The 25,243-nt window shown below is 34.2% G+C and overlaps 1 protein-coding gene across 1 annotated transcript in view; it reads left to right on the top strand.

The window, feature by feature from the left end:
- LOC129218922 (guanylate cyclase soluble subunit alpha-1-like) overlaps window positions 1-16,122 on the top strand; it is a 144,092-nt gene extending 127,970 nt beyond the window's left edge. The window contains exon 6 of the mRNA XM_054853242.1: window positions 15,464-16,122. Within this exon, the coding sequence (XP_054709217.1) occupies window positions 15,464-15,674 (211 nt within the window). The 3' untranslated portion in view covers window positions 15,675-16,122. The remainder of the gene's footprint in view (window positions 1-15,463) is intronic.
- Window positions 16,123-25,243: the final 9,121 nt, after the last annotated feature.

The following is a 25,243-nucleotide window of genomic DNA, read 5'->3' as shown; positions in this document are numbered from 1 at the left end:
GCAACATTTTTTCGGAAAAGGTACGGTTCGCGTTAAAATTGAAAAATAAAAGCTCAGAAACGACTCAGATTTAAAAAAAAGCGCGGTCCCTCATATCCTACGTCCTTTGTTATGTCCTACTTTTTCATCTTCCATATTACGAGAATTTAACTTTAGAATATAAATTGCTATAAATATGTGACCAGGGCCCTTCCAACCGGTAAAACCACGTATAGTAGGTGGTACGGGGGATCTATACTCAAGTGTTTCGTTATTAACATGCGAGTAACGTGTTTAAAAAATTTATAGTAAAATAAATATCAAATTTAACCAATGTTCGCATCATTTCGTCGTTAATTTGGAAACATTCGCAGAGTTAAAGTAAACGTTTTTAAACTATGCTGAAAGCTTAATTGATATTTGTGGCAGGACAAACTTTTAAACCTATTTATATAACAAATACGTTTCACTACTTCATATAAAATAATTTATTTTTATAAAATTTTGTGTTGTTACAATAATAATAATAATAATAATAATAAAATGAAATAAAAAAAATCTCAACAGTTACTCAGGAAATTGCTATAAGTTCTTAGGTTTTGTTTGAGTAACATGAACTATTCTTATTATTAGCCGTTATATTCTAAAATACCCAATGACATTCTAAAATGTATATACGGTTTGTCTTCCGATTTCTTAACTCGAGGAACAACAACGCTTGCGAAATTCATGGACAGGTTTATGGTTACGGATACTGTAATAGGAAATTCCATGAACAGAAGGGATTTTCTGTGGTTAGAAGGGGAAGTTTTGATACATTATATCAACCGCCCAAATCTCAGATCAAGTGGCTTTCATTATCCCAAGTACCTGAAATCCATTCTTCTAAGTACTTCCTGGCAAGCAATACATAGACAATTATTTGAAACAAAAACAAGTATGATCGTTACTAATCATTATTAGCCTTACTTGACAATAAACAGGCCAGATCTGATTGTTACAATCGCAGACGCTACCGAGTTTTGATTCGAGTATCCAAACATTCGTGCAACCCTATTTTTATTGCCTAAACAAGGGTGGCATCTATATCAAGAGAACGAGTGTGCACATTGTATTGTTTTTTCTTTATTAAAATTTAGGTTTTCTTTTCGGTGTTTCCTTTTTCTTATGTTTCTAAACGGAACTTTTTGAGTCAACCGATATTCTAAACATAACAGAGGGAAAAAAATTGAGAAATTTGAGCAAAAGTACACTAACTTCTGAATTGCAATTTGCATAAAAATGGTTTTCACCTTTTCCGCCTTTAAGTGCCTAGTGTTTCGCAGTTGTAATCCGTCAATTACCATATCCTTTTTAACTGTACAGAACGCATTTTTCAAATATTTATTAGGATTTTGAAAAAAAACTTAATATGTATCTACAATCTGTTAAATACTTAAACTAATTAATTATCTGTTAAATACTACTAGATAGACTCACTGAAATGTAGTTAGAAAGGGGGTAGATTAATTGGCTATTGTGCTTCTCTCTTCATTTTTGAAATTTGAGCTTATGAAAGTATTACTCTATAATTCGCATTAAGCATTTATTTTAGATTGACTAAGTCTATTTTAATGATCATAGATTTTTCTAATTAACGAGACCGTAATCTGTACAAAACAAAACCGAACAAGATTTTACAAAACGTGAGTTTATCTATTTATAATTCTACAAAGTATTGGAAGAGTGGGTACAGTGAATCCCAAAAAATTCGATTGCATTTTTTATTATTTTAAAACACAGAAATTATTTTTTTTTTCAAATTGCGCAATATTTGTCACTGTGATAGGTATTATAAAAGTGGATCTAGAAAAACCTACGAATTCACACAAACGATAAGAAAAAAATAAAGTAAATGCAATTTTGTCCCACTAGTTGTGACGATGTGTGTAGATGTTATGATGACTAGTGTGTAGACATGGCATCTCCCCCGTATTTGCTTGGGCCTCAGATTGAATGATTTAGATGATTCTGGATTAGTAAAATGCTTAAAGTGTCACACTGTGATGCACACTATACGCGCAATACCTATATTCTTAGACAAATAAAATTGAAAACGTCAGTCTACTGCTTAAATGAACTTTAGTTAATAGGGTAATGTAAGATTAACAACAAGAGCCTGTAGAGTTGATCTAACAGTTTAGAAACGGTGCAACAAGCAATAGAGATATTCTACGTAGTAGGTTCAAACTATGATGATGTAGTTATTATTATTATTATTACATGATACTTGAAAGCAACCTTTTTTCTACAAAATTGTTCACAGTATTTCGACTTGACTTTTCAAAAGTTTTTCTAGCTGAAACTATACAAATAAAAAATAAATTGCTGTTGCTTGTCGGACCGTACCAACTCCTCACCAACTCATGAAAAACATATTTTTAACGTATAACACAGGTTGACAAAAAATTGTTTTTTCTTTGGTACCCAGAGTTTGAGAACTGATTTTAGATATGTTTGGAGCTCTGAATCGAAATATGAAATTAGTTTTTCTCTAGCAGCTCTACTTTTTTAGATAAGTGCTGCTGTTTTACCCAAAATGTGCAGTTTTAGCTCCATTTTGCGCACTTCTAAAGCAAGTGTAGGCTTCTTAAACAAGGATTGCTTCTGGCATATTTACCCTATTGTCTGCCTGCAGTCTAGTAACTTAAAGGAAAATTCACCGGATGCAGTAAAAGTTTGACAAGTTTAGTAATAACTCTTCAACAAGTTAAGGTCAATTTGTAAGTTTTTGGCTTGCATGTATTCTCTTCGCGCGACGTCTGATGAGCTGAATCTTTGTGTACAATATTTTTCAGGGCCTGATTAATAAAGCGGGTGACCCGAAATAAAAATTTTTTGGGGGGTCCTCTGAAGTCAAACCTTATAAACATTAACATTAATAGGGAACCACCACTTCAGGGGTTTTGAGGTGCTTTACCAATCTCTCAAAATATTTGTTGGGAGACAGAGTATCCCGCACTTAAGTACACATAAAAAAGGTAAATAAATAAAAAAGAAAACTTAAGAAAATGAAAGAAAATTAAGGTGAAGTTTTCTTAAGTAAGACTGCTACAATTTTAGTCATTTTGACGCTCTTAAAAATTAGAGACCCATGTCCAAGAGTCTAAACGAACTGTTTGGTAATCGATCTCTTATTATTTGCACAATTCAATAGGAATAAAAAATCCCTGTTTTGTGTTTTATTTGATCTATAAATGTAACTTAGACCTGTTAGCCCGGTCAATTTAGACATAAAAATAGTGATCAAATAACAAAAATTCCGCAAAAAGCTAAATTTTTGTAGATACCTTGGGTTTAGCATTACAAATAAAGTGCCAAAAGTCCCCGTCGATCCCATGTGCGCGAAAAAAGTTATTCGGGGTCCAAGGTCAAAATTTTAGGTTTTTTGGATTTTTCTCAAAAACGGTAAAATTTATCGAAAAGTACCTCTGACCAAAGTTGTAGATCTCAAAATTCTCTATAAAAATGGTCCTTATGATTTTTATCTCCAAGACCAAACCATTTCCTAGATATTGCGTACTCTCAAAAGACAGCGAGTCACTTAAAGAATCCAGTCTACTCGTATGGCCTTGAATAACATCTGGCTATTCTAATCCGTGTGGCATCGTTCACGTACCCGGAGGTGCCCAACCCACTAAGGGCATGGGCGCACTCCTCAATATCGTGGAGTCCCCCCCCCAAAGAAAAACAAGAGCCTTCTCCAAAAACTGAGAAAAATACCCCTCTAAACAACCCCCCCCCCCTTTAAATGTTTTTTGAGCTCTCAAACTGTAACCACATTTCATTCAATAAAACATAGTTTGGCTGGCGAGTCGCATTATTACCTTGACTCCTGACAATGTTTGGCCTTAGTGATATATTGTAGTTAAGAGTTCTAGATTATAAAATCCATCTCTCTTGGTTAGGCAACAAACTATGGTTGACGCTTCTTCATCTAATTTTGCGCGTCGTCTCACTGCTTTAGTATAACGTGAGGTATTGGAAATCATATAATTCAATAGTTACGCTATCAAGCACCATTTCTTTTAAAGTTTTATCTGATATTAATTTTTTAAGAAGATGATTCGGGTTTTCCCACTTCTGCTTATCAAAGAACTCAAGTTGAAATCGGGAATTGTAAATTTTCGCTGTACAATCGAATTCTTCAAACTTGTCATCGTATTATGTTTGGATCATCAGCTCTTGTTCTGCAAACTGGTTACTTTGAGAATCTAAAAAATATAACACTAGGTATTGCGGATGACCATCAGAGAACTTGTTTCGAGACGGATTACGACGACCAGTTCGAAGATGGACAAAGAACATTTATAATTCCAGATTTCAATTTTGAAGCTGAGAGAATACTATGAGCTCATTGATAAGCAGAACTGGTAAAACTCGGCAGCTCCCTCTTTCAAAAAGGGGACTTACGATAAAACTTTGAAAGAAATTGCTTGATGGCGTACCTACCGAGTAGTATGGTTTTCAAAACCTCACATGTCATACTAAAGCAGCGAGACGATAGGTAAAAGGTAAAATAAGAGAAAGAAGTTCAGGTACAGTTTGTTGTCTAACCAAAAGGGATGGATTTATTCGATTCAGATTAGAATCTAGAAATATTAAGCCACAATACCATCAAGCCACAATTTCAATCAAGACTGAGAATTATGAAAAGCAAAATAGTTCAACTCGCACGCCAAACTTATGTTTTATTGTAATCAATGTGGTTACAGTTTGAGGGCTCAAAACCCATTAAAGTTTCTTTAGCAACGTCTTTTGTTTTAAAGGGTGACTTATGTGGGCTGTTGCAAGCCACATTTATATTTTAAAATTTTTATACTTAACCTTTGTTCTCTATCATAGGTAAATTTGACATTTTGAGCCAAAGTTATGGGCTAAGTGGAGAATTAACATTTTTTTTACTAGATAAGAAATGTTTTATTGCTCTTTTTTTCCGTATCTATGTAAGAAATAATTAATATGAAAGCAAACTTTTACAAATCATAACTTCTAATGTTTTTTCTCTAGGTACGGAGCAACACTGTGTTAATCAATTCTGACACTATATTGGTCAAATTCAAGATTCAACGCATGTGTGGAACTTTAGAATACAGTTTATTATTAAAATGATCTTATGCAATGTGTAATCTAAACAAAAAGCCTGTTCTTAAGAGCGATAACATCAAATTTATCAAATTTTGATACTTGATGAAATTATTGTAACTTTTTCCAGTTTTTATGCATTTATGATCAACTTCAAGGCGGAGCGACACCTCAAGATATTTTTCGCGGTCGAAATCCTTTTGCATAACCAAATATCTCTACAAAAGGCAACTTTTCCGGGTTATTACTTAGCGTTTATCAGATTTTGATTTTTTTCAATCCACCCTAATGAACATATCCAGTACTTCAAAAGTAAGTCCACCTCGTACTAAAGCGGTATTAAGTGAATATGAATCCAGCTTTTGTTGTAAAAAACACTGCTTATTTTGTGGCGAGGAAGCGGATGAAGAGGCTGAGAAGAACAAAACGCAGAATTATCGCAGAAAAATTCTTAAATTTTCTACACTTGCATTCAAAGAATCCCTTTTAAAATTAGCTAAAGATCGTTCTGAGGTGTACCAAGAGCTGCCCTTGCACGTTTTAATGTTGAGTATGATTTAGTCGCTGCTTTATGAATATTTCTGCGATAATTCTGCGCTTTCTTCTTCTCAGCCTCCTCATCCGCTTCACAACCACAAAATAAGCAGTGTTTTTGAAAACAAAAGCTGGATTCAAATTCACTTAATCGCGCTACAGTACGAGGAGGACTTACTTTTGAAGTATTTGGCGTTCTAATTAAATCCTCACGTTGCTGCAGAGATTGATTTTTTCCGGGTGCATGATTTTCTGCAATCCACGCGAATTGTAACGGACTTTTGACTTTTGTGACATTTTTCTTAAATATTGATCAGCAAAAACAGTAGACGCTTGTAATAAATACGTTTATTCACTCGAATTGCACGTTTAACTCTAAAAGAAGCATGTACGTCAGCCCACCTAGAAGGGGTCATGGCCCAGACTGCGCCATCGAAATTTTTAGGGGGATTGTTTTGAGGGGTATTTTTCTCAGTTGTTGGAGGGGGGCTCTTGCTTTTGAGGGGGGGCTCCGCGATATTGAGAGGTGCGCCCATGCCCTTAGTGGGTTGGGCACCCCTGGGTATGTGAACGACGCCACATGGACTAGAATAGCCAGATGTTATTCAAGGCCATCCGAGTAGAGGGGACTCTGTAAGTGACTGGCTGTCTTTTGAGAGTACGCATTATCTGGGAAATGGTTTGGTCTTGGAGATAAAAAACATAAGGACTATTTTTATAGAGAATTTTGAGATCTACAACTTTGGTCTGAGGTACTTTTCGATAAAACTTACCGTTTTTGAGAAAAATCCAAAAAAAAACCTAAAATTTTGACCTTTGACCTCGAATACTTTTTTAACGCACATGGGATCGACGGGGACATTTGGCACTTTATTTGTAATGCTAAACCCAAGGTCTCTACAAAAATTTAGCTTTCCCGGAATTTTTGTTATTTCCATTGTCTAAATTGACCGGGCTATGTTTTTGTACATTTAAATGTTATATCTTAGAAATTTGAGCTTCTGGGCAAAAACCGATGTCCTATTTGAACTCAGGGAACCGAATTCATACGAAATCAGCTCCAAAAACCCCAGCACCAAAATCACTGTTGAGCTGTGTAATCTTCCCCACAAAATCAATTTAATCACACACAAGTTTCTGGCTTTTAATTAATTCTATGGCTACCTGTACACTAATCTATATAAAAAGAAAAGAATATGTCTGTGTGTGTGAAGTTCCCTATACAAATCCAGTTTTCGTCGGATCTCGACCAAACTTGGCAGGGAGGTACTTGGGCCCCAGAGAAGGAACGTAGGGGGATTTTCGAACGTCAAAAAAAAAAAAAAAAAACGAACCGTTTAAAATTTAATTTTAGGGCCCGAAAATGACTCTTTCTACCCGAAATACTTATCCGATCAGTTCAGTTTTAGTGCCATTCGAAAACCTGCGAAAAAATCCATAGAGTTCATCCACTTCCTTCGAATTTCAAAAAAAAAAAGCTGTAAAATCAGCGGGAAAAAAATTTAAAAGCACTTTTAAGCTTAATGAAACTCATCGAGTTTCATGTCGGAAAACTATCGTTTACGCGATCTCATTTTAAATTAGCGTTCAGAAGGTTGCCATTTTTTTTTTCCTCGACTGTGACTAGATAAAATTTTGTTTTGTTTTGATGTAAAAATTTCCCCTTTTGATTATTATTTGGCGATTTATTTTTCTTTTTTCAGTATTATTTTTTGTATTTGCAGAGGGTTACGTTTCATTTGTTCGGGAATTTTTGATTTGCCGTTTTCTTTTTTTAAAAGGGATCATTTTGATGGGAAAAATTACAGTTTTTTTTCCTCTCTAATTGAAGTCTGATTATTGAACATGCGTCACTAGAAATAACTTCTATTTTCGAGATAGACTGTGCAAAGCCGGGCGACGCAGCTAGTAATTATCTAAAAAAATATGCCTGTGTGTAGATATATGTCTGATTAGAGATAGACAAAACGCAATGATTTTCAAAAAACGGTTAATTTACATATTCGAATTTTAAACCTCAATATAATTAAAATTAGTAAAAGATAAATATTTATCAAATATAATTCTTTAAAACGGGCAAATTTTCGTGATTTCGATTACGTAATTGCTGAGCTTTCAAAAATGTCCGCTTTTTGGATAAAAGCCAAGAAATACGATTTCTCCTAATAATGATTACGTCATTTTCAACAACACAGTTCTGCACAAGATTTTTCCAGTTACGATTGAGCTGCTTTTGTCACATCTACATTTTCTACATCACCAAAAATGAAAATTACGGGTAGATATTTGAAAGAAAAATCCCGAGCTTCTTAAAGCAAATAAACGTAACCTTTATGGCATCACACTAAATTATTCGTTTCAAAAGGGATTTTTGTGATGTTGCAGGCAGTTTTAATATTTAAAGCAAAATTTATTCACTGAAGTATATAAATTAATTATTTAAAGATTCGCAAGGGTATGAGAAACTTAGACTGTAACAGTTAATGCAAACGGTAAAAAATAAATTTCATTTCGAGCGGAGGCATAACATTTACGTAAGTAAACTTGCTGTCTATATGCATAAATGTTTATTTAATCTACAGAATTTTCATAAACTTCTTCGGGAACTAAAATAGCTCATATTTCGATGGTATCGGGTCCAGCATATTATCATCCTCATATATTTAGAGAGAGGTCTGCATGAGAATTGGTGGGAATATGGTGGTTGAACAGAGAGTATTCTCGGCATGTGTAGTAGTAGCAATGCTACGGTACAATGAGCATCGTTTTGTGTTACAAAGAATTATGTTTGTAACATGGTCGGGTTTTGGTTGCTACTCAGAAAGATCTTTGCATTTGGGAACATTTAATTAACGTGATCATGTTCCATACAGAAATATAAAATATGTTTGAGTATCAAACTTTATGTCACAGGTACTGAACAGAAAACATAAATGCCTCGCCGACTGCAGACTGTTAAAACAATGAAAAATGTAACGCATGCGAGAGCGTCCGTTCAAGGATCTCCAAACCGCTAAACACTTAAACATGCATCATCCATTTTTCTGTCAAAAATGTGAAAAAAATAAAGCACAGTACGGTCAAGAAAAAAAATGGATGTTAAAATTTTGAAGTTGATGAAACGTTAACTCTACAGACCCATTTATACAAGGTGTTCCGTTTTAACCTGAAAGACCTTTGTTTTCGCAATCTTTAGTCCTAAATGTATACTTCAAATTGCAAAAATGTTCAAAATCAGATGCAGTGTGAAGACATTGAAAGTTTCAAGTGAAAATAAAAATAAGTCAAAAAATACAAAATTTAACTTTTTATACTGGTCCCAGGTCCTCTAACTTAATATTTAAGGAAATAATCTCCATTGAAAAATAATTACAACACAAAAAGTTTGAAATGAGTACGATCAATATTCACCGAGATATGAAACGCAGCGTTTTGTGATTTACACCACTTTTCACTCGCCGTCAATAACACCTTTTGGGGAAAATATAGTGGTTAACAAGTGTTTAAAATTACATGTGTGCATAGAGTGTGATTTTTCAAATTATTCGGGGTTTTGTGGTGTGTTTTTGCGTATCACGGCATAACATTTGCATTTATTTTTTTAATAGCAATGAAAAATACGAATACTTTGTTCTTTCAAAATCTTAACTCTGCATCTGATTTTGAACATTTCTGCATTTGGAAGTATACATCTAGGGCTAACAGTTGCGAAAATAAAGGTCTTTCCAGTTTAAAACGGAACACCCTGTATATACACCACATATATACTACAAACTGGAATAAGCCCTTATCTGAGTGAGGCCGACACTCTACTTCTGCAGCAAGAACGAAATCGTTTTCTAAGATTTTAGTAATTTTTTAGGAGGGAATAACTCCCAAAGAGCCCCACCCGCCTACATATGTTTGTGTTTTTAAACTTTTCACTTCTGTTTCTTTAAAGAAACGATTACGAGTAATATAATGCTCCCTTCCCAAAAATGGCCATGAAATCGTCCAAAACTGAAGAGGGGAAGGGGGGGAGCAATTATCGAAAAGTGGTGGGGACGGAGCAAAACAAATGCGTCAATGCGGGAGAAAGCATCAAAACTTTGTTTTTTAAACAATAATATTCAATTTCATTGCTTTTATTAGTTACAAACTTTTTTTTACCTTCCTTAAATAAAAAAAAACCTATAGAAAAAGTTATTATCTTGTAGAAAGTTTTTTTTTTTTTAACACTTTGTCCGGAAAATCTAAATATTTGTTGATTTGAATAAATTTTTTGTAGCATTTTTGTGGCTGTAGAAGCAACTTTCTAAGCAACTTTCTGTGAACTTTAAATTTTGAATCTCTCAAAACAGGCACATTTTGACACACCTTACTGCTTTACAGCATGACTAGTTTTTCTAGTCGAAAAGGATTATGTCTTTCAAGATACAACTGAATTCAAACTTTTTGCTGAGTAGTAAAAAAAAAAATTACGGTTTTTTTAACTCCTACACGACATATAAAGATGCTTACCAGGCCATTCCATTCTGCTACTGCAAATGGCCCCTATACAGTGGAGTCGCGCTACAACGCGTTTCGACTTACGCGAAACGGCTATGACGCGAGTTTTTCCACGAGTGACGAATTTTAGAGATGACGTGAATACCTCGCCCGCAACACGAAAATTTTCGTGTACGAATTGCTGGGTGTGACAATCGTCTTCGATACTGTCTAAGGTCTGGTGGGGGAAAGTGGTCAATGGGGTAAAGTGGTCATACTTCAAATAAATGGCTATAGCTTGGAAATAAATGTTCGAATGAATGTGAAAATTTTATTTTAGAGTAGGGCAGTTAGAAACTACATTTTGAATACAAAATTTTACAACTGGCAAAATTTTATTTGGTAAAAAAAATATTTTGCGCGAATAGAAAAAATTTTAAAATCTGAACACCTATTTTAACTTCCTTGGGAAATTTTATTTGTTAGAATTAGGAACAGATTGACTGCACAGGAAGCTCCCTACATGCCTTAAGAACTCTTACTCATTAGCAGTTAGCTGAATCTATTTTAGATAGTTTTTTAGAACAATTTAAGTGAGATGGGGTAAAGTGGTCATAATATTAGGCTTAACGAATATTGTTCTTCTGATGTCACTTAATCTTTAAGTATAAGACAGATACAAACTAAATATTAGTTTTACTTAATATGCATTGTTTTTACAGTAAACGGGGTTAAATATACGACTATATACGTATACATAAGCATAAATACTCGTGTAGGCACGTACATAGGCGTATTCAAATAAATGCGCCAATAAATACGTTATATGGGTATCTGCAAGTATCTTTTATCCATACAGCTATATATTCTACTATACATGTATATGCTCTCTTATATTCGTATATACATGAACACTTATATAATCAGGTATACAATATACATGTAATATACGCGTACCTACTTGAGTAGACACTTACATACAAGCATAAGAAATACAAGAATACAGGGTGAGTTTAAACTCTTGATCACATTATTAAAAGGTGTTAGAGGGGAGGATGCATGCATGTATCTGATGTATACATGTATCTACTCATATGGGATCGTATTTACTCGTGTATAACATGACACGACTATATTCGTGTATACACGCATATACTCGTGAATATACTTGTAACTATAAAAACAACAGAAATATACAAGTTTTAGGGTTATTTATAATGGTTTTGCATCTATTTTTAACTATGACCACTTTACCCCATGCTATGACCACTTTCCCCCACCCCATGGGGTAAAGTGGTCATAAAAACATAGGGAAAAGCAGGTGCTATAAAACTACTAAAATCAATGTTTTTCTTAATAAAATGCAATGTACCGTATTCTTTAATAATGCAATGTAAAATAACAACAAAAAAAGCTGAAGTGTTTAAAGAATTTGTTGTATTTATTATCCACCTAAGTTGAAAACCTACGATTTTATGACCACTTTACCCCACCAGACCCTACTAAATATTGGTTTCGTGAATGGACTCGATTCCTTAAGCATCACTGAAGTTCTCACACCGTACTAATCGAACCATCGCTTTGCAAGGGTATACAAATAATCACTGTGTGTTTTTCACTCGAAATTTGAGAGTTAATTTAAAATAGTAGTATCTAGTGTGCTGTTTAAGTTTAAGCTAGGGAAAAGAAAGTTCCTTAGAATTAAAAAAAAAAAAGAGTGAAAACCCTCGATATACAGGAGGACGTTGATATCGATCGAATGAGTTTCACAGCACAAACCATTATCATCTTCAGTTTTTTTTTAGTTATAATAGTAATTATTTTTACTTTATCTACTGTACAGTAGTGTAATAGTGTTGCACTTCGGTGTTATTATTCCGTACTGTACGTACAGTATTTCACCTTGTCTCACTCTCCCATTGATCATTGATTTTGACCATCATAACAGTATTTTATATTGAATAACGTAAGATTTTTTAATGCAGTATAAATTCAGTTTTTTATGTAGAAAACGTTGACATACACTTAAAGAGTAGTATAAAGCATTCTGAAAGGTGTTTACAAGTGTCTAAAATAATTGTTTGTTTATCAAAAAGTCGTATACACACCTTTTTTTACAACGCGAAATGTCGACTTACGCGAAGTGTCTTGAAACGCATCCCTCGTCTAAGTCCGGACTCGACTACTGTAATCTATTGATACCACTCTTACAGTCTGAGTGAAAACTTTAAGTCCAGTGCACTTTTTTGAGAAATTGGAACACACCTTAATCTTAGGATCAAAAAGTCATGAGTGATAATTATTAACCTTAAATATAAGTAAAAAAGACAAAAAAAATTTAATTGCAAGTGTTTCATTATCAGAAAATATTACATATCAATATTTGAACCTGAGTAAAATCTTTAAGACCAACATAGAAAAAAGCATATGAGGACAAAAATTCAAATATTTATAAGCTTGTGTGGGAGACATTCCTTCAAATTACTTCTAATATTCTTGTTTTCATGAATGAAACTAGATTTTGACAAAATTCGGGATGTATTTTTTACCATTCATCTTCGATGGTAGATTTCAGCTCTATTGATGAAGTAAAATGTCTCTCCTTTGCATAAACTCTTCTTGCTAAGTCGACCAATTAGCTCTCTATTGGGTTAAGGTCTAGAGACTTAGTTGGTCCTTTCAAAGTTTCAACATTGTTTACTTGGAGCCTATTTTATGCACTGTTACTCGGATGGATAGATGCATTGTTTTGCTGATATTTTCAATTTTCTCCAGCAATAAATTCAGCATTTGGTAAAAGATGACTTGGGAGAACATTTTGATATGCTTGTGAGTTTTACCTGAAACAAACGCAATTGAGCACACACCATTGTAAGAAAAGCACTCTCAAGTTCTAACAGAGCCTCCATCTAATTGGCGCTTGTAGAATAGATTTTTCTTTTCGCAAATCATGCCAGTAGTACTTCCGTTCGTTTGGTCCATCCAAACTCCACTTCTTTTCGTTAGAAAAAAATATTTGTATTCATTGATTAACCCAGGTCATGATTTCCTAGCTAAAGTTGAAACGCTCTATATCGTGCATTTTCAATAAATGAGGTTTAAGCAATTTTGCAGCATTAATAAAATTTCCACACCTTCTAATTGTGTTACATATCGTTTTTGATAAACATTTAAACCTATCATCTGAATAAGTTTCCTGGTTAAGTACTTTTCAGGTAATGTAATAATTTCCAAACTCTTCTTCCATGACGCGAGGACAAAGCATTAGTTTTCCCGGGTTTTCTTTTTACCCTAATTGTGTTTAAATCGAACAAAAATGTTAACTTCAGTCTTCGATCTTACTATTTTTTCGCAATAGTACGCCTTCTTATCCTTGTTGAAGAAAAAGCTTCAATCTGCCCTCTTTCTTGAAAAGTTAATTTTTTACCTTACGATATCGTCACCACAAGTACGACAAAAACTTTGAAGAAATTAATCACAAAACTGCAAGTTGAAGGGTTTCCACAATCTTGTAAACTGAGGTGAGATTTATTACAGTATAAGTACTTGCAGTTTTTAAAAAATACTAATAGCCTTAAAGTTTTTACTCAAGCTGAAATGCTAACTTTGAATAAACCACTGCTTTTCTGGTTATTGCATGCTTTACAAATCCTGTCTGTTGCGTTCTTTCTTACCAATGAACACTAAGAATTAATAATACAATGATATTAAAATCCCTTTAATTTCATTTTCCTTTTTTTAAAGAAAATTATACTGGCCATAAGTTTTTACTCAGGTTGTATATTATCTAATCATTACCTCTCACACTCTCCAAATCGAAGGTTGATATGACGGGCCTTGTAAGAAAAATTCCGAACTTTTTACCATTACATACATAGATTTATATGTTGGCTTAGGTTAAATTTTATTTTTCAAACCATACCGTTTGAGGTGATGAAAATGATTCATTTTATAAAAAAGAAATATTTGATGTTATGAAAATGAAACTAGGCCTTTTATGCAAACTGTTAATTATTTCTGAGATAGCTCTAGGATTCAGTTCAACTTGGTTACGGCGAAATTATTTGATGTACATTTTCCTTCACTTATACCCCGAAATTAGCTGATCTACTGCAATTTGGTTGAGGGAAAACTTAAAAAAAATTAATGCTTCACTTTTATGCTTCAAATAATAAAATAAAGTCACAGATCAAGCAATGTTCTGCAAGCAGCTGCTCGGAATGTTATGAGTACTATGCAGTTACGAGAACGTCAGATAGGTGGTCAAATAGAGCCGTATATCTGCAAGTAATATGTGGTACAAACATGGTTTACTGTCGTAATATTTTTTTAAGTGAAAGATACTTAGATTTTTAGTTTATCTCTGCTGCTCCCTTTTTTATAGTGATAACTTGTGGTATTCTGCCATAGGCAGGTAAACCGCAGTATCTATAAAAATGAGTTCTTGACATATTTGCGAAAAGGCGTTTTTAATCCCCCCCCCCAAAAAAAATGTAAAATGTTGAAAATTGAGGTTATCTCGGTACTTTATTTTCAGTGTTTACCAAGTACGCAAGTTTGTACAACAAAGCTAAAGAAAGTAGATAAAAAAATGAAACATTTGCAGATATTGCCGTTTAACTTCCCCCAAAGCATTACTACCGTTTATTCTTAAAACAAACACGTTTACTCTTCTTTGCATGTACCTCAACTGAGTATTCAATAGCGGGATCTGATCACTTCACTGGTTTTTATGCTCAGCCATTAATTGCCTTTTGCGCAGTCACCTACATAAATTATCCTTTAAAATGAAAAGGGGCGCTTGAGACGAACGCGAGCACTGAGACCACTGGTCTATTGTACTTCAATGCGCGATTCACATTAAAGGCACGGGATTGTCCTGGTGGATTACTTCAGAACGAAAAAAAGTTTTGAACTGTCATACAAAGTTTAATTATCATCTCATTGGATGTACCATACGTGAAAATAATATAGATAACACAGGTAATTAACGCAACGCATTTGTTCATAACTATTTTTACACTTCAAAGCTAATTGCATCATCTTCATCGCCATTTTATTTATTTATTTATTTTGAGAACAGTGGATAATGGAAAAAAAATAACAATGGCGTTTAATACGATAAAAAGCAATACAAAGAGAAAATAAAAGGTTGAAAACAACTTAGTTTTTTCGATAATGATGCTAAGTATTTCATTCCAGTTAAACTGTTTCATGTAATAAACTTATATATAGATTGTTTCCTCTAGAAAAATATGTAACTTCATTCTTCATTAATACGTATTATAAGTAAGAAGCTTAATTTCAAACACCTGGCATACTGCAATAAATGATTAACTAATGCGTTTCATTCTTTCAGGCTTTTGGTAAAAACGAAGACGTTTATATTTACGCCAAGAACTAGAGCGGATTTACCTAAAGGTTTTCCTGATAACGTAGAAGGAATACCTTACTTTTTGGACAACTATATTCATCCGGACTTGCCTTCAACAGCTTCACTTTCTGACCACATCGCTTCAGCCATTAAAAAACTGGATTTGCAAACTACAGTTTTTAGACCCAACTCTTAAGATTTGGGCTGAATTGATTATGCTTTTGTTTGTGTACTGGAAGTTGTTTTCGTTATTTATTACAGAAAATGTTTAATATTTTATGGGCGATGCAAATGCATTTAAAACGTCATTGTAAAGTGTTTTATTTTGATAAAGTATGTTTCAAACATTTATCAGATCTTTAAGTCGTAAGAATCATTTGTGTGGTATTATGTTGAACAGTTTTTTGTGATTAGTAATATTAAATATTTTACAGGTTAATGTTTAGTATTTGTGTTCAAAATATGTAAACTGTTTATATACTGCTTTTCTTTGGTTTATTTTGCTGTATAAAATACCAGAAGCAATCAATCATTAATTTAAAACATTTATGACATCAGTGGAGTGTTGTGATCACAACTTGCGTGCTGTGTGTAACATGTTTATCTTTCTGCCAGTAAGACATGCACATGCATTTAACTTTGTACTATTTTGACCTTGTATGCATTAAAATATTTAAAAATGTTTTGTGCCTTAATGTTTTGAATGTCACCTTCAATCGGAATTAATGATAAAAAATTACCTTACTAGACGTGGCATTATCGAGGACAGCTTTTCCCTTCGAAAATAAAGGTCGAATCATAATCATGAAACTGGACAGGGCTGTACTAATCTGGTAAGATGTATGCGAACGATTTAAATTTCGATACGGATGGATAAGGGTAAGCGTGCAATGCACATATGAGATGCGAAGATGGGAGCGTGTTCTAAACATGGTTGCTCTTGCAGTAGGGTTATCCAATTAAATGACTATTTGATGGGGGAAAACTGTGACTAGAGTTGCTGTTGAGACGTAACTGGCTACAGCTGGAACAGCTGTCGGGCTTTGGGAAGGGGAAAATAGTAGGGCTTGGAGAAGCAGGTTGATCAAACAGGCTTATCGATCGCCAACTCGGTGGGAACGATGTGGCAGTTGCTCGATATTTGTGACAATAAATCACAAGATATAGTCGTAGACTATCATAGGGTCAAAGGAAGACAAATGAGAGCTAGGGTTGCGCAATCATATCAGCGGCCACTTTAGCACTATTTACGACATTACCATCCATTCGATATCACTTACCACCTCCCAGGCATCCGGTTGTATCAAGAAAAAACATTTTGAGAGGACTTTCCTACGCTGTTATACGGATTTGACGACCATTCAGAAGTCTACCACTGACCCTGCAGTATAGGCAGTACCTATTGGAATATTGTCGAGTCCTCCTGGAGGCGAGATCTTCAGTGATAAATGCAAATTTAATCTCAGTACTGATTACCAACGCACAAGTGTTTGGAGGCGGTCAGTCTAGTGACCCAATCTAGAACTTACCGTTGAGCGGCTTGTGGCGGTGAGGGCATGGCTAAGCTATCGCAAGGTGTGATAGCAAGGTGAGCGATTTGCTGGGAAGAAATAGTTACCTTTAGATATTCTTCAAGGCATTGTGATGGCTTGAAGTTACGTGAATGACATTCCCATGCTGATTGCAATGCCTATGCCATCAAGTCTCCCAGGAGCAATTTATCAGCAAGACACGGCTCGTTGACATTACATACTGTGAGACTCTCCCAACAATGTATTTACGACGTACTTGTGTAGCTTGTCCTGTCACCAAATCTCTCGCCAATACAGCACGTTTGGCATATGCTTGGAAGGCAACTGCAGCCATACTGAAATAATGGTGTATTGTCAAGTTGCAGAGATTATGGCTTGATATTTCTTGGAGACTTTCAGGTGGTATACTTGAATCAATGCCACAGCGTTATTCCGTTTGTATCGCCGCCAGAAGTTGATATACTATTTACAAATTTGTAAGCTTTTCCATACTTTAAAATCATGATAAATTAATCCAGTGTTTTGAATTTGTAATTATAGGCTTGGTCGACCGATTAACGATGAATGTGTGTGAAATTCTACAAAACTTATGAAATAAACATTTAACAGCAGGAATCCGATAATTGTTTACGTAGATCAGGGCTGCTTCCGGGCCAAGGCAAACTGCTATGCGCGTTTCTCTATTTCTGAACCTGCGTGTGAGTGTAGAGAAAAAAATTACTTAACCCCCATGTTAATTTACGTCTAAAGGCTAGATAAAGGTTTTTAAATTGTTACGTACCTGTTTTGCCTTATGGCACGGAGCAGAATCATCCTGGAAAATGACACTTGGAACTGAAGTTGAGTGATCCCGGATAGTATATAGGAAGCAATTTCTCCTCCAAAATGCCAATATACACCTGACCGTTTACTGTTCCTTGCACAAAGTGAAGCCCACCAACTCCTTAAACAGAAATACATCCTCAAATCATCTGGGATACAGGATGCTTGACTGTGTGTTGAATGCAGTCGGAATGATATTCCTCTCCTTTGCGGCGTGGGTGATGTAATTTTTTTTTATCACCACTGTAATACGATTGTCTCGATGGCATGAACAAAAGTATTTAATAAATTATTTGTATTCGATAATTGATAAAAAAAAAGTTTTGAACTCATCCTATGTCCAATGGGATCATATGTCCAACGGAGCAAAGTACACAACTCCTTTAAGGGTTAACAAGTAATAGAACAAAGCCCAACTATGAAGTCGTTTTCATTAACCAATACTCGTGTACTGTTTTTTCATCCAAATGAAAATATATATATATATATATATATATATATATATATATATATACAAAAAAAGAACTATGAGTTTTCTTCTTGTTTTCAGGAAGCTGTCAAAAGTATGCATATAAGATAAATCTTTTAAACAAAAGCGAAGCATTAAGTGTAACTATTTCGAAAGAAATCTTCTGTAAAAAAACTGGAATTTGCATGTGTAACATACGAGTATTCCAGCTACAACAGCTAATACACGTTAACACTTAATTGCGCGGGAGAATCACGCTAAATAACAGAGTTTTTTTTTAACTGTAAGTATTCGATATTATCGCGTTCATCTACATCATCAGTGGCTAACTTATTTGTTACATTGCTCGATTTTTGTAAGTAAAGAATGGGGCATAACGCATAGTCTGCCTCACGATAGTTGGTATTCGGAAAACAACAAAAATCACTTATTTTACAACACGTCGCTTTTTACATTGTAAACATATACATGTATATTCAAGAATAAATCTTATTCCGACTATGCTTGTTTTCAGCATCTCTCTTGTTTTCAATTGGTTTTGAAGTTAACTCTTCCGAAGAAGAATGCGACAGTGAACTATGTTCTTGAAAATTTTAATTTTTTGTAGGATGAGAATACAAAATATATAGTATGGTTAGTTTCAATAGAAAATTTAAATCCATAAAACAAGTTTTTAGTTCATGTACATCGTTAAAAAAATATCTGTGCATCTTGTATTATGAGAAAAATGTTGAAATGTTATCTTTTTAAATTACAGATGGAAATTGTTTTCTTGTTAACTGCCTGTGTAACGGTATCTGAAATTAGATATTTTTTATGAACTATCGCAGTTTCTTTATGGTGTTTTATTTTAACAAAAACTAAATTTGTAGCTATGGAAAAAAACCCGGCTCTATTGCATTCAAAAATATTGTTGAAGTACATTATTTTAACAAATTGAACAGTTAACAGCAATAACTATATCATTTTATGTTAAAAAATATAATGTTTATTAGTATCGTTAAAAGTATCAACTGGTAATTTAGTTGCAAAAAAAAAAAAAAAACAACAACACGAAAGCTTAAAACTTCCAAAAATTTGACTTAAATGACACCAAAGGAATTATTTTTAGTCTGGTGCTTTAAACATCGGTCTAGGAAATACACTGGTGTAAGAAATTAAGAGAATTTTCAGATTTGGTCAATTATCTCCAGAACTACTGGACCGATTTTAATGAAATTTGGTACGTACATACATTGAAACAATACAAAACAAATAACTATCTAAAATTTAAAATACACAAGCATGATCATAAATAGCATTCGTTAGAGTCGGCAGGTATTAAACAGCAATTGCAAAATTAAAAAAAAAGGGGGTTCAAGCTTCTCTCAAAGACATGGAGGGGTGTGCGGCCATTCAACATGATGCCTGCCCAGACTGTCAAACCATCACCACCATAATGGTCGATTTCGCCGATATTGGAGGGTAGGTAGCAGGTTCCTGCGTCTATCCATGTAAACGTAGGACAAGAATAGTCGTTTAAGCTGAAACGACTTGCTATTTGCCTTCCAATATCCGCGAAATCGACCATATTGGCAATGGTGGTTTGACGTTCTGGGATGACATCATGTTGGATGGCCGCACACCCCTCCATGTCTTTGAGAGAGACTCTGTGACAGTTGCGAGACATACGGATGTGGTCTTGGAGCAATAAGATCCCCTCTTGAGGGACGCTGTTAGCCCCGAGTTAGTTTTAATGGATGTTAACACAAGACCACATGCAGCTCTTCTGGTCGACGAATTTCTGGAAGGGGAGGATATACACTCGATGGATTGGGCAAGTAGATCTCTAGACTCCAATCCTGTAGAACATGTCTGGAACGCTCTCAGGAGGGCAATAGCAACTCGCAACACCCCTCCGGGGACCATCCATAGCTTGAGAACGGCGTTGTGGAACGAGTGGATATAATTGCTTAAGGATCCCATGAACTGCTTTATTTCAAGTATGGAGTCACACTGCGAGGCCTACATGTCTGTTAGAGAGAACCGTATCCCCTACTAACCCCCCTTTTTTTCAATTTTGCAATTCCTGTTTCATACCATCCGACTCTAACGAGTGTTATTTATGATCATGCTTATGTATTTTAAATTTTGGATGCTTATTTGTTTTGTATTGTTTCAATGAATGTACATACCAAATTTCATTAAAATCGGTTCAGTAGTTCTGGAGATAATTGACCAAATCTGAAAATTCTCTTAATTTCTTACACCAGTGTACATACCAGAGTTACAAAATTAAAAAATATTATAATTAATAATGATGGGGTAACTCTACTTAATAAATGTACACAAAGAACTGATCATAGTTAAATATAATTAAAAGATGCAAAGCTTTAAAAGATAAACCCTATTTATGAACTGACTACTTGTACTACATTCTGTATAATTGTTGGGAAAAAAAATCAAAGAAGAAACTGATTCAGAAAAGAAGTTTTCCTCACCATACGGACGTATATAAATGCCGCGGAAAAGATGTTACAGCTGTTATATATAAATGTTCAATTTCAAAGAGCTGTCTTCACGTAGTTTCGAAAACAGCTGGACATCAGTATTACGGTGCTGATTCTATAATTTACTAAATAAAAAAGCTGCAAAAAATGTTTAAATCATTTTCTTTTTCTTTCTAGTAAATACGTACATTTGTGTATATGTGGGGCTCAACATAAATTTGAATCAACTAAAGCTTCTCTTGGGAAATAAAGAATTACTACTGTGTGTGATTTATCGTTCTGATATTTTTACTCAGATAATATTTTTTTTTTTTTATTTTGAAAACCAGTTTCGATTTGTCTAAATTAAGCCTTGTACTCACAAAGACTTTCTTCAGTTCAAGCACAAGGGAGTACTTTTATGTGATCATCATAATCTGGGGAAAAACTAGGAATGCCTAAAACTTCCTAGTTTTGATTAACCGGAATTTCTTTAAAATCGTCTTCAGTTGAGGAAATGTTTTTACTTCCTTTTACAAAAAAAAAAGAAGTATTGTATTCGCGAAAAAATTTTCACTCAAAAATTGACCTTAATTTCCATTTTGCTCACCCTCGAATAAATGTTGAGTTTTTTTTTTTTTTTTTTTTCGACCCGACCACATGTGCATATATACCTTAGAACATATAGACGCCCGAAATATCCATTTTGACGATTCCTGAGTTAATTACAACGAGTTTTCTCGTATGTACGTATGTATGTACGTATGTGCGTATGTATGTCGCATAACTCAAGAACGGTGTGTCCTAAAAAATTGAAATTTGGTACGCAGACTCCTAGTGGGGTCTAGTTGTGAACCTCCCCTTTTGGTTGCATTCGGGTGTATCTAAAGGGGTCTTGTGCACTTTTGGGGGGGGGGGATCATTGTTAATTTCGATGCAAAATAAAGTGGTTTAATAATTTGCGGACACTTGGCGATTTGTCACCAGGTTTTGGTCGAAAAGTTTTGTCACCAACTTGGCGACAAATTTGGAGGTTTTTTTTTTTTTTTAATCTGGTTTCAATTTGTCCACTGTTTGTGATATTTAGAGAGTAAACTAATTGAATCACATTAAAATTGCCAATAATGGGAAAATAACATTAAGGTGGTGTAAAAGGAAGTCATGTGATGCACACAACAGCTCATTTTTTTTCACCATATATGCTAATTGTTTTACATAAGACAATTTTTACACACGAGATAAGTAAATCGTACAGGTAGTAAAAGCTCCTCGGACCATGCAACTTTCTGATCCAAAGTTTATGTTTGGAAATGATTTTTTGTTCTTTCTCAGCTTGTGTCCCAGTAAATTAAATGCGTCCAAATCGTCTAAATTAATCTTTTTTAAATCATCACCACAATCTTCAACCAAAAGAAAAAAAAAGGTTTAAGCATCAGACGTATGTAAAAAATTGTATCAAATGAAACAGTGTGAGGAAAAAGTTAAGGGAAACATGGACCCATTTAAAAAAAAAACTTGTTTCACTTTAATCTAAAGTTCAATTTATTATTATTATGACATTCGCTGTTTCAGTGCAGGAAAATAAGGAGTGTTTTCTACCTTTTGTATGTACGTCTTCAGTTTATCTTATATCGTTTCAAGTTTTTTTTTTTTTGTAATTTTAAAATTAAACCACTGTATCGCGTTTTTTTGTTTTGCGTACTAAAATCTAATGCATGTAAATAAGGATCTTTTCAATATTTTTGTTATGCCTTGCACATTGAATTCTTAATAAAATATAAAAATATAGTTTTTAAAAACTTGGGTCACTCATACTAACATCGTTTACAGAACATCTTAAAAGAATATTTTATAACATTTGAAAAAAAAAAAAAAAACCTTTTTTGGCACAGGAAAGCAAACATTATGATAAGGAAGCAAATACATATGGTAAGTAAGAAAGCCAAAAACTCTGCCAAGACATAACAATATTGTTTTGTTCTTTCATTCCTGTTAGTTCAGTTATTTTTATTTCCTTATAAAAGGTGAAGATGACGGTGCAATAAGTAATGAATACATTGCATGGAACAATTTTTCACTATAAAAGTCGATTCGGTTTCAGATAGAAATGCGTGAGTACTACTAACCTAACTTTTGCATAGTCTTCTCGAACATTTCTTTTGTTTAAAATGTTTAGTAGCCTAAATTGATTCTTCTATCGTTCATACTTAAAAATGATATGGTTAAAAGACATTACTGTACCTTAAAATAGATCCCGCTGTTTCCGAAAATGGGTCGATTTTCCAAAATGTGAATATATTTTATATTTTTGCCTTAAGTAGTTCAGTGGCGGATCCAGACGATCCTGTTGGGAGGGGCGAATGACTAATTCATTATAATGGAGGTGGGGGTTAAAAATTAATTAATTTTTTTTTTTTAAATTAAGAACTAAAGCATGTTTTTTTTTTTTTTTTTTTTTTTTTTTTGACTAATGTATATGATTCAGAGAGTTTGAATGAAAGTTAAGTGTTTCGAGTAACAAAAATGAAAAATTGAAAAAAAAAAGAGAATTTTTATTAGTATTCTGGATCCACACACATATCCAAATGAAACCCTTAAACTTTTGATTCATTTGAGGACTCATGGAGGTTTTTCAGTAGCCATTTAGGTCTTCAACTGTATTTTTTCCTTATAAAAGAAAGGTTACAGTGTCAAGATGACATCTCTTTTTACCAGTTTTCGTACCGAAAATAATGAAATACAAAAATTGCATTTGTAAATAAACTTTGAAGACAGTAATGTTTTTTTTTTTTTTTTTGGTTGAGCTGTTAAATATTTGCGCATTAGTAGGAGAGTTTGAGGCTCTCCCCCGAAAATGTTTGTTAGGAACGTATTTTTAGACGCTTCTTGGTGGTTAATAGGAGGAAAAGAGGTTCCTTTCCTTTAAATTTAGATTTAAAATTGATTTAAAGTTGAAGGGTGTATTTTCGAAAATACAATTGTTCGCATCTTTGGTGGCTTGAAGGGAAAGGATCAGATTCAGGAATTCTCCCCAATCGTGTTTTGAGATTAGAGTTCCAAAAACGCGATTTTAGAGATCTTTAATGATGCTAAAAACAAGGGGTGTCGGGGGATCTCCACCGGGAAAATGGCCGGAATTTAAGTCGTAAAAACGCAATTGTAGTCCACCTTTGATGACGTAGCAGAAGACAAAGGGTTCAAAATTTTTTCCCAGAATTGTTTCAACGAAGTTCCAAAACCGTAGTTTCACACGATCTTTGAATGATGTTGAAAGATGAGAAATGAAGGACTTGGGGGTTCCTCTCCAGTAATTTTTCGGAACCGAAATCTTGAAAACGCAGTTGTAGGCCGCTTTTATGACGTTGGGGGATGAAATAGGGTTCGGAAACTTCGAAATTGGAGTTTTGAAAACGCGATTGTTTGCCATCTTTGGTACTAGCGTTAAGGGAAGGGATGGGGCCAGGAGCTGTCCCTCAACTTTGAGATATTGAAGCATCAAAAATGCACTGATAGAGGATCTTCATTTGATAAGGAAAGAACTCGGGCTCGCAGGCTCTCCCCCGGAATTTTTTTGGAATTAAAGTTCTATAAACGCAATTGAAGATCCTCTTTAAAGACATTAGGCGAATGCATGAGGTTCAAAACTTTCCCCCTCTAATATGTTAATATTAAAGCTCCAAAAACATAGTTTAAGATTTTGTTTTGATGCTAGGAAAATGTGGGGTTTTGTAGTCTTTCCGCTGAATTTTTTTGGAACTGGAGTCAAATATAAAATTGTATGATGACTTTGGTAACATTTGGTAAAGGGATGGGATTCAAGGAATCTTATACTGCAATTTTTTCGAAATTGAAGCTCCAATAGTTCAAATTTTTTGGAATTAAAGTCGTAAAAATGCAGTTGTAGATATTTTTTATGCTGCACAAATTTACAAGCCTTTTTTTTGGGGGGGGGGGGGCGATCGCCCCAATTGCTCCCCCTCCCTTCCGTGGATCCGCAACTGAAGCACTGAAGTAGTTGCTGTTGTCGTCTTATGCCAACTAGGCTGGCAATTTGGGGTGCGCTGCTTGACTTTTCCTACTGTAGCGTGAATTGGTGTGAAGTTCAACTTCCATAGTACACACATGCCATAAGGACCCGTTTATAGGGTAGGCAACCATTCACAGCACAACAACACATTCACGCAAAGAAAAAAACAAGGACAGGACTTCCCCATCGCAGTCCGATTTCCCTGACCACTAGACAAGGCAGGTGGATTTAAAGTAGTTAAAAAGGAAAAATATTTTAATTAATATTAAATAAAAAATGCTAATATATTATGATTTCAGTTTGCCACTAATATATAAAAGGAAGTTCGTAGTGTGGTTCAATTATACGTACTACAACAAAATACGCAAAGCTTGAAGTTGAAGCAATGGGAATGCAAACATAGTTAATAACAGATCCTTACTAAAAAAACTCAAATATATTTTTTTT

The sequence above is a fragment of the Uloborus diversus genome, chromosome 3 (assembly GCF_026930045.1).
Source record: "Uloborus diversus isolate 005 chromosome 3, Udiv.v.3.1, whole genome shotgun sequence".
Taxonomy (NCBI): domain Eukaryota; kingdom Metazoa; phylum Arthropoda; class Arachnida; order Araneae; family Uloboridae; genus Uloborus; species Uloborus diversus.
Note: the sequence above shows the minus strand (reverse complement) of the source record. Positions and strands in the feature narration are given on the sequence as shown.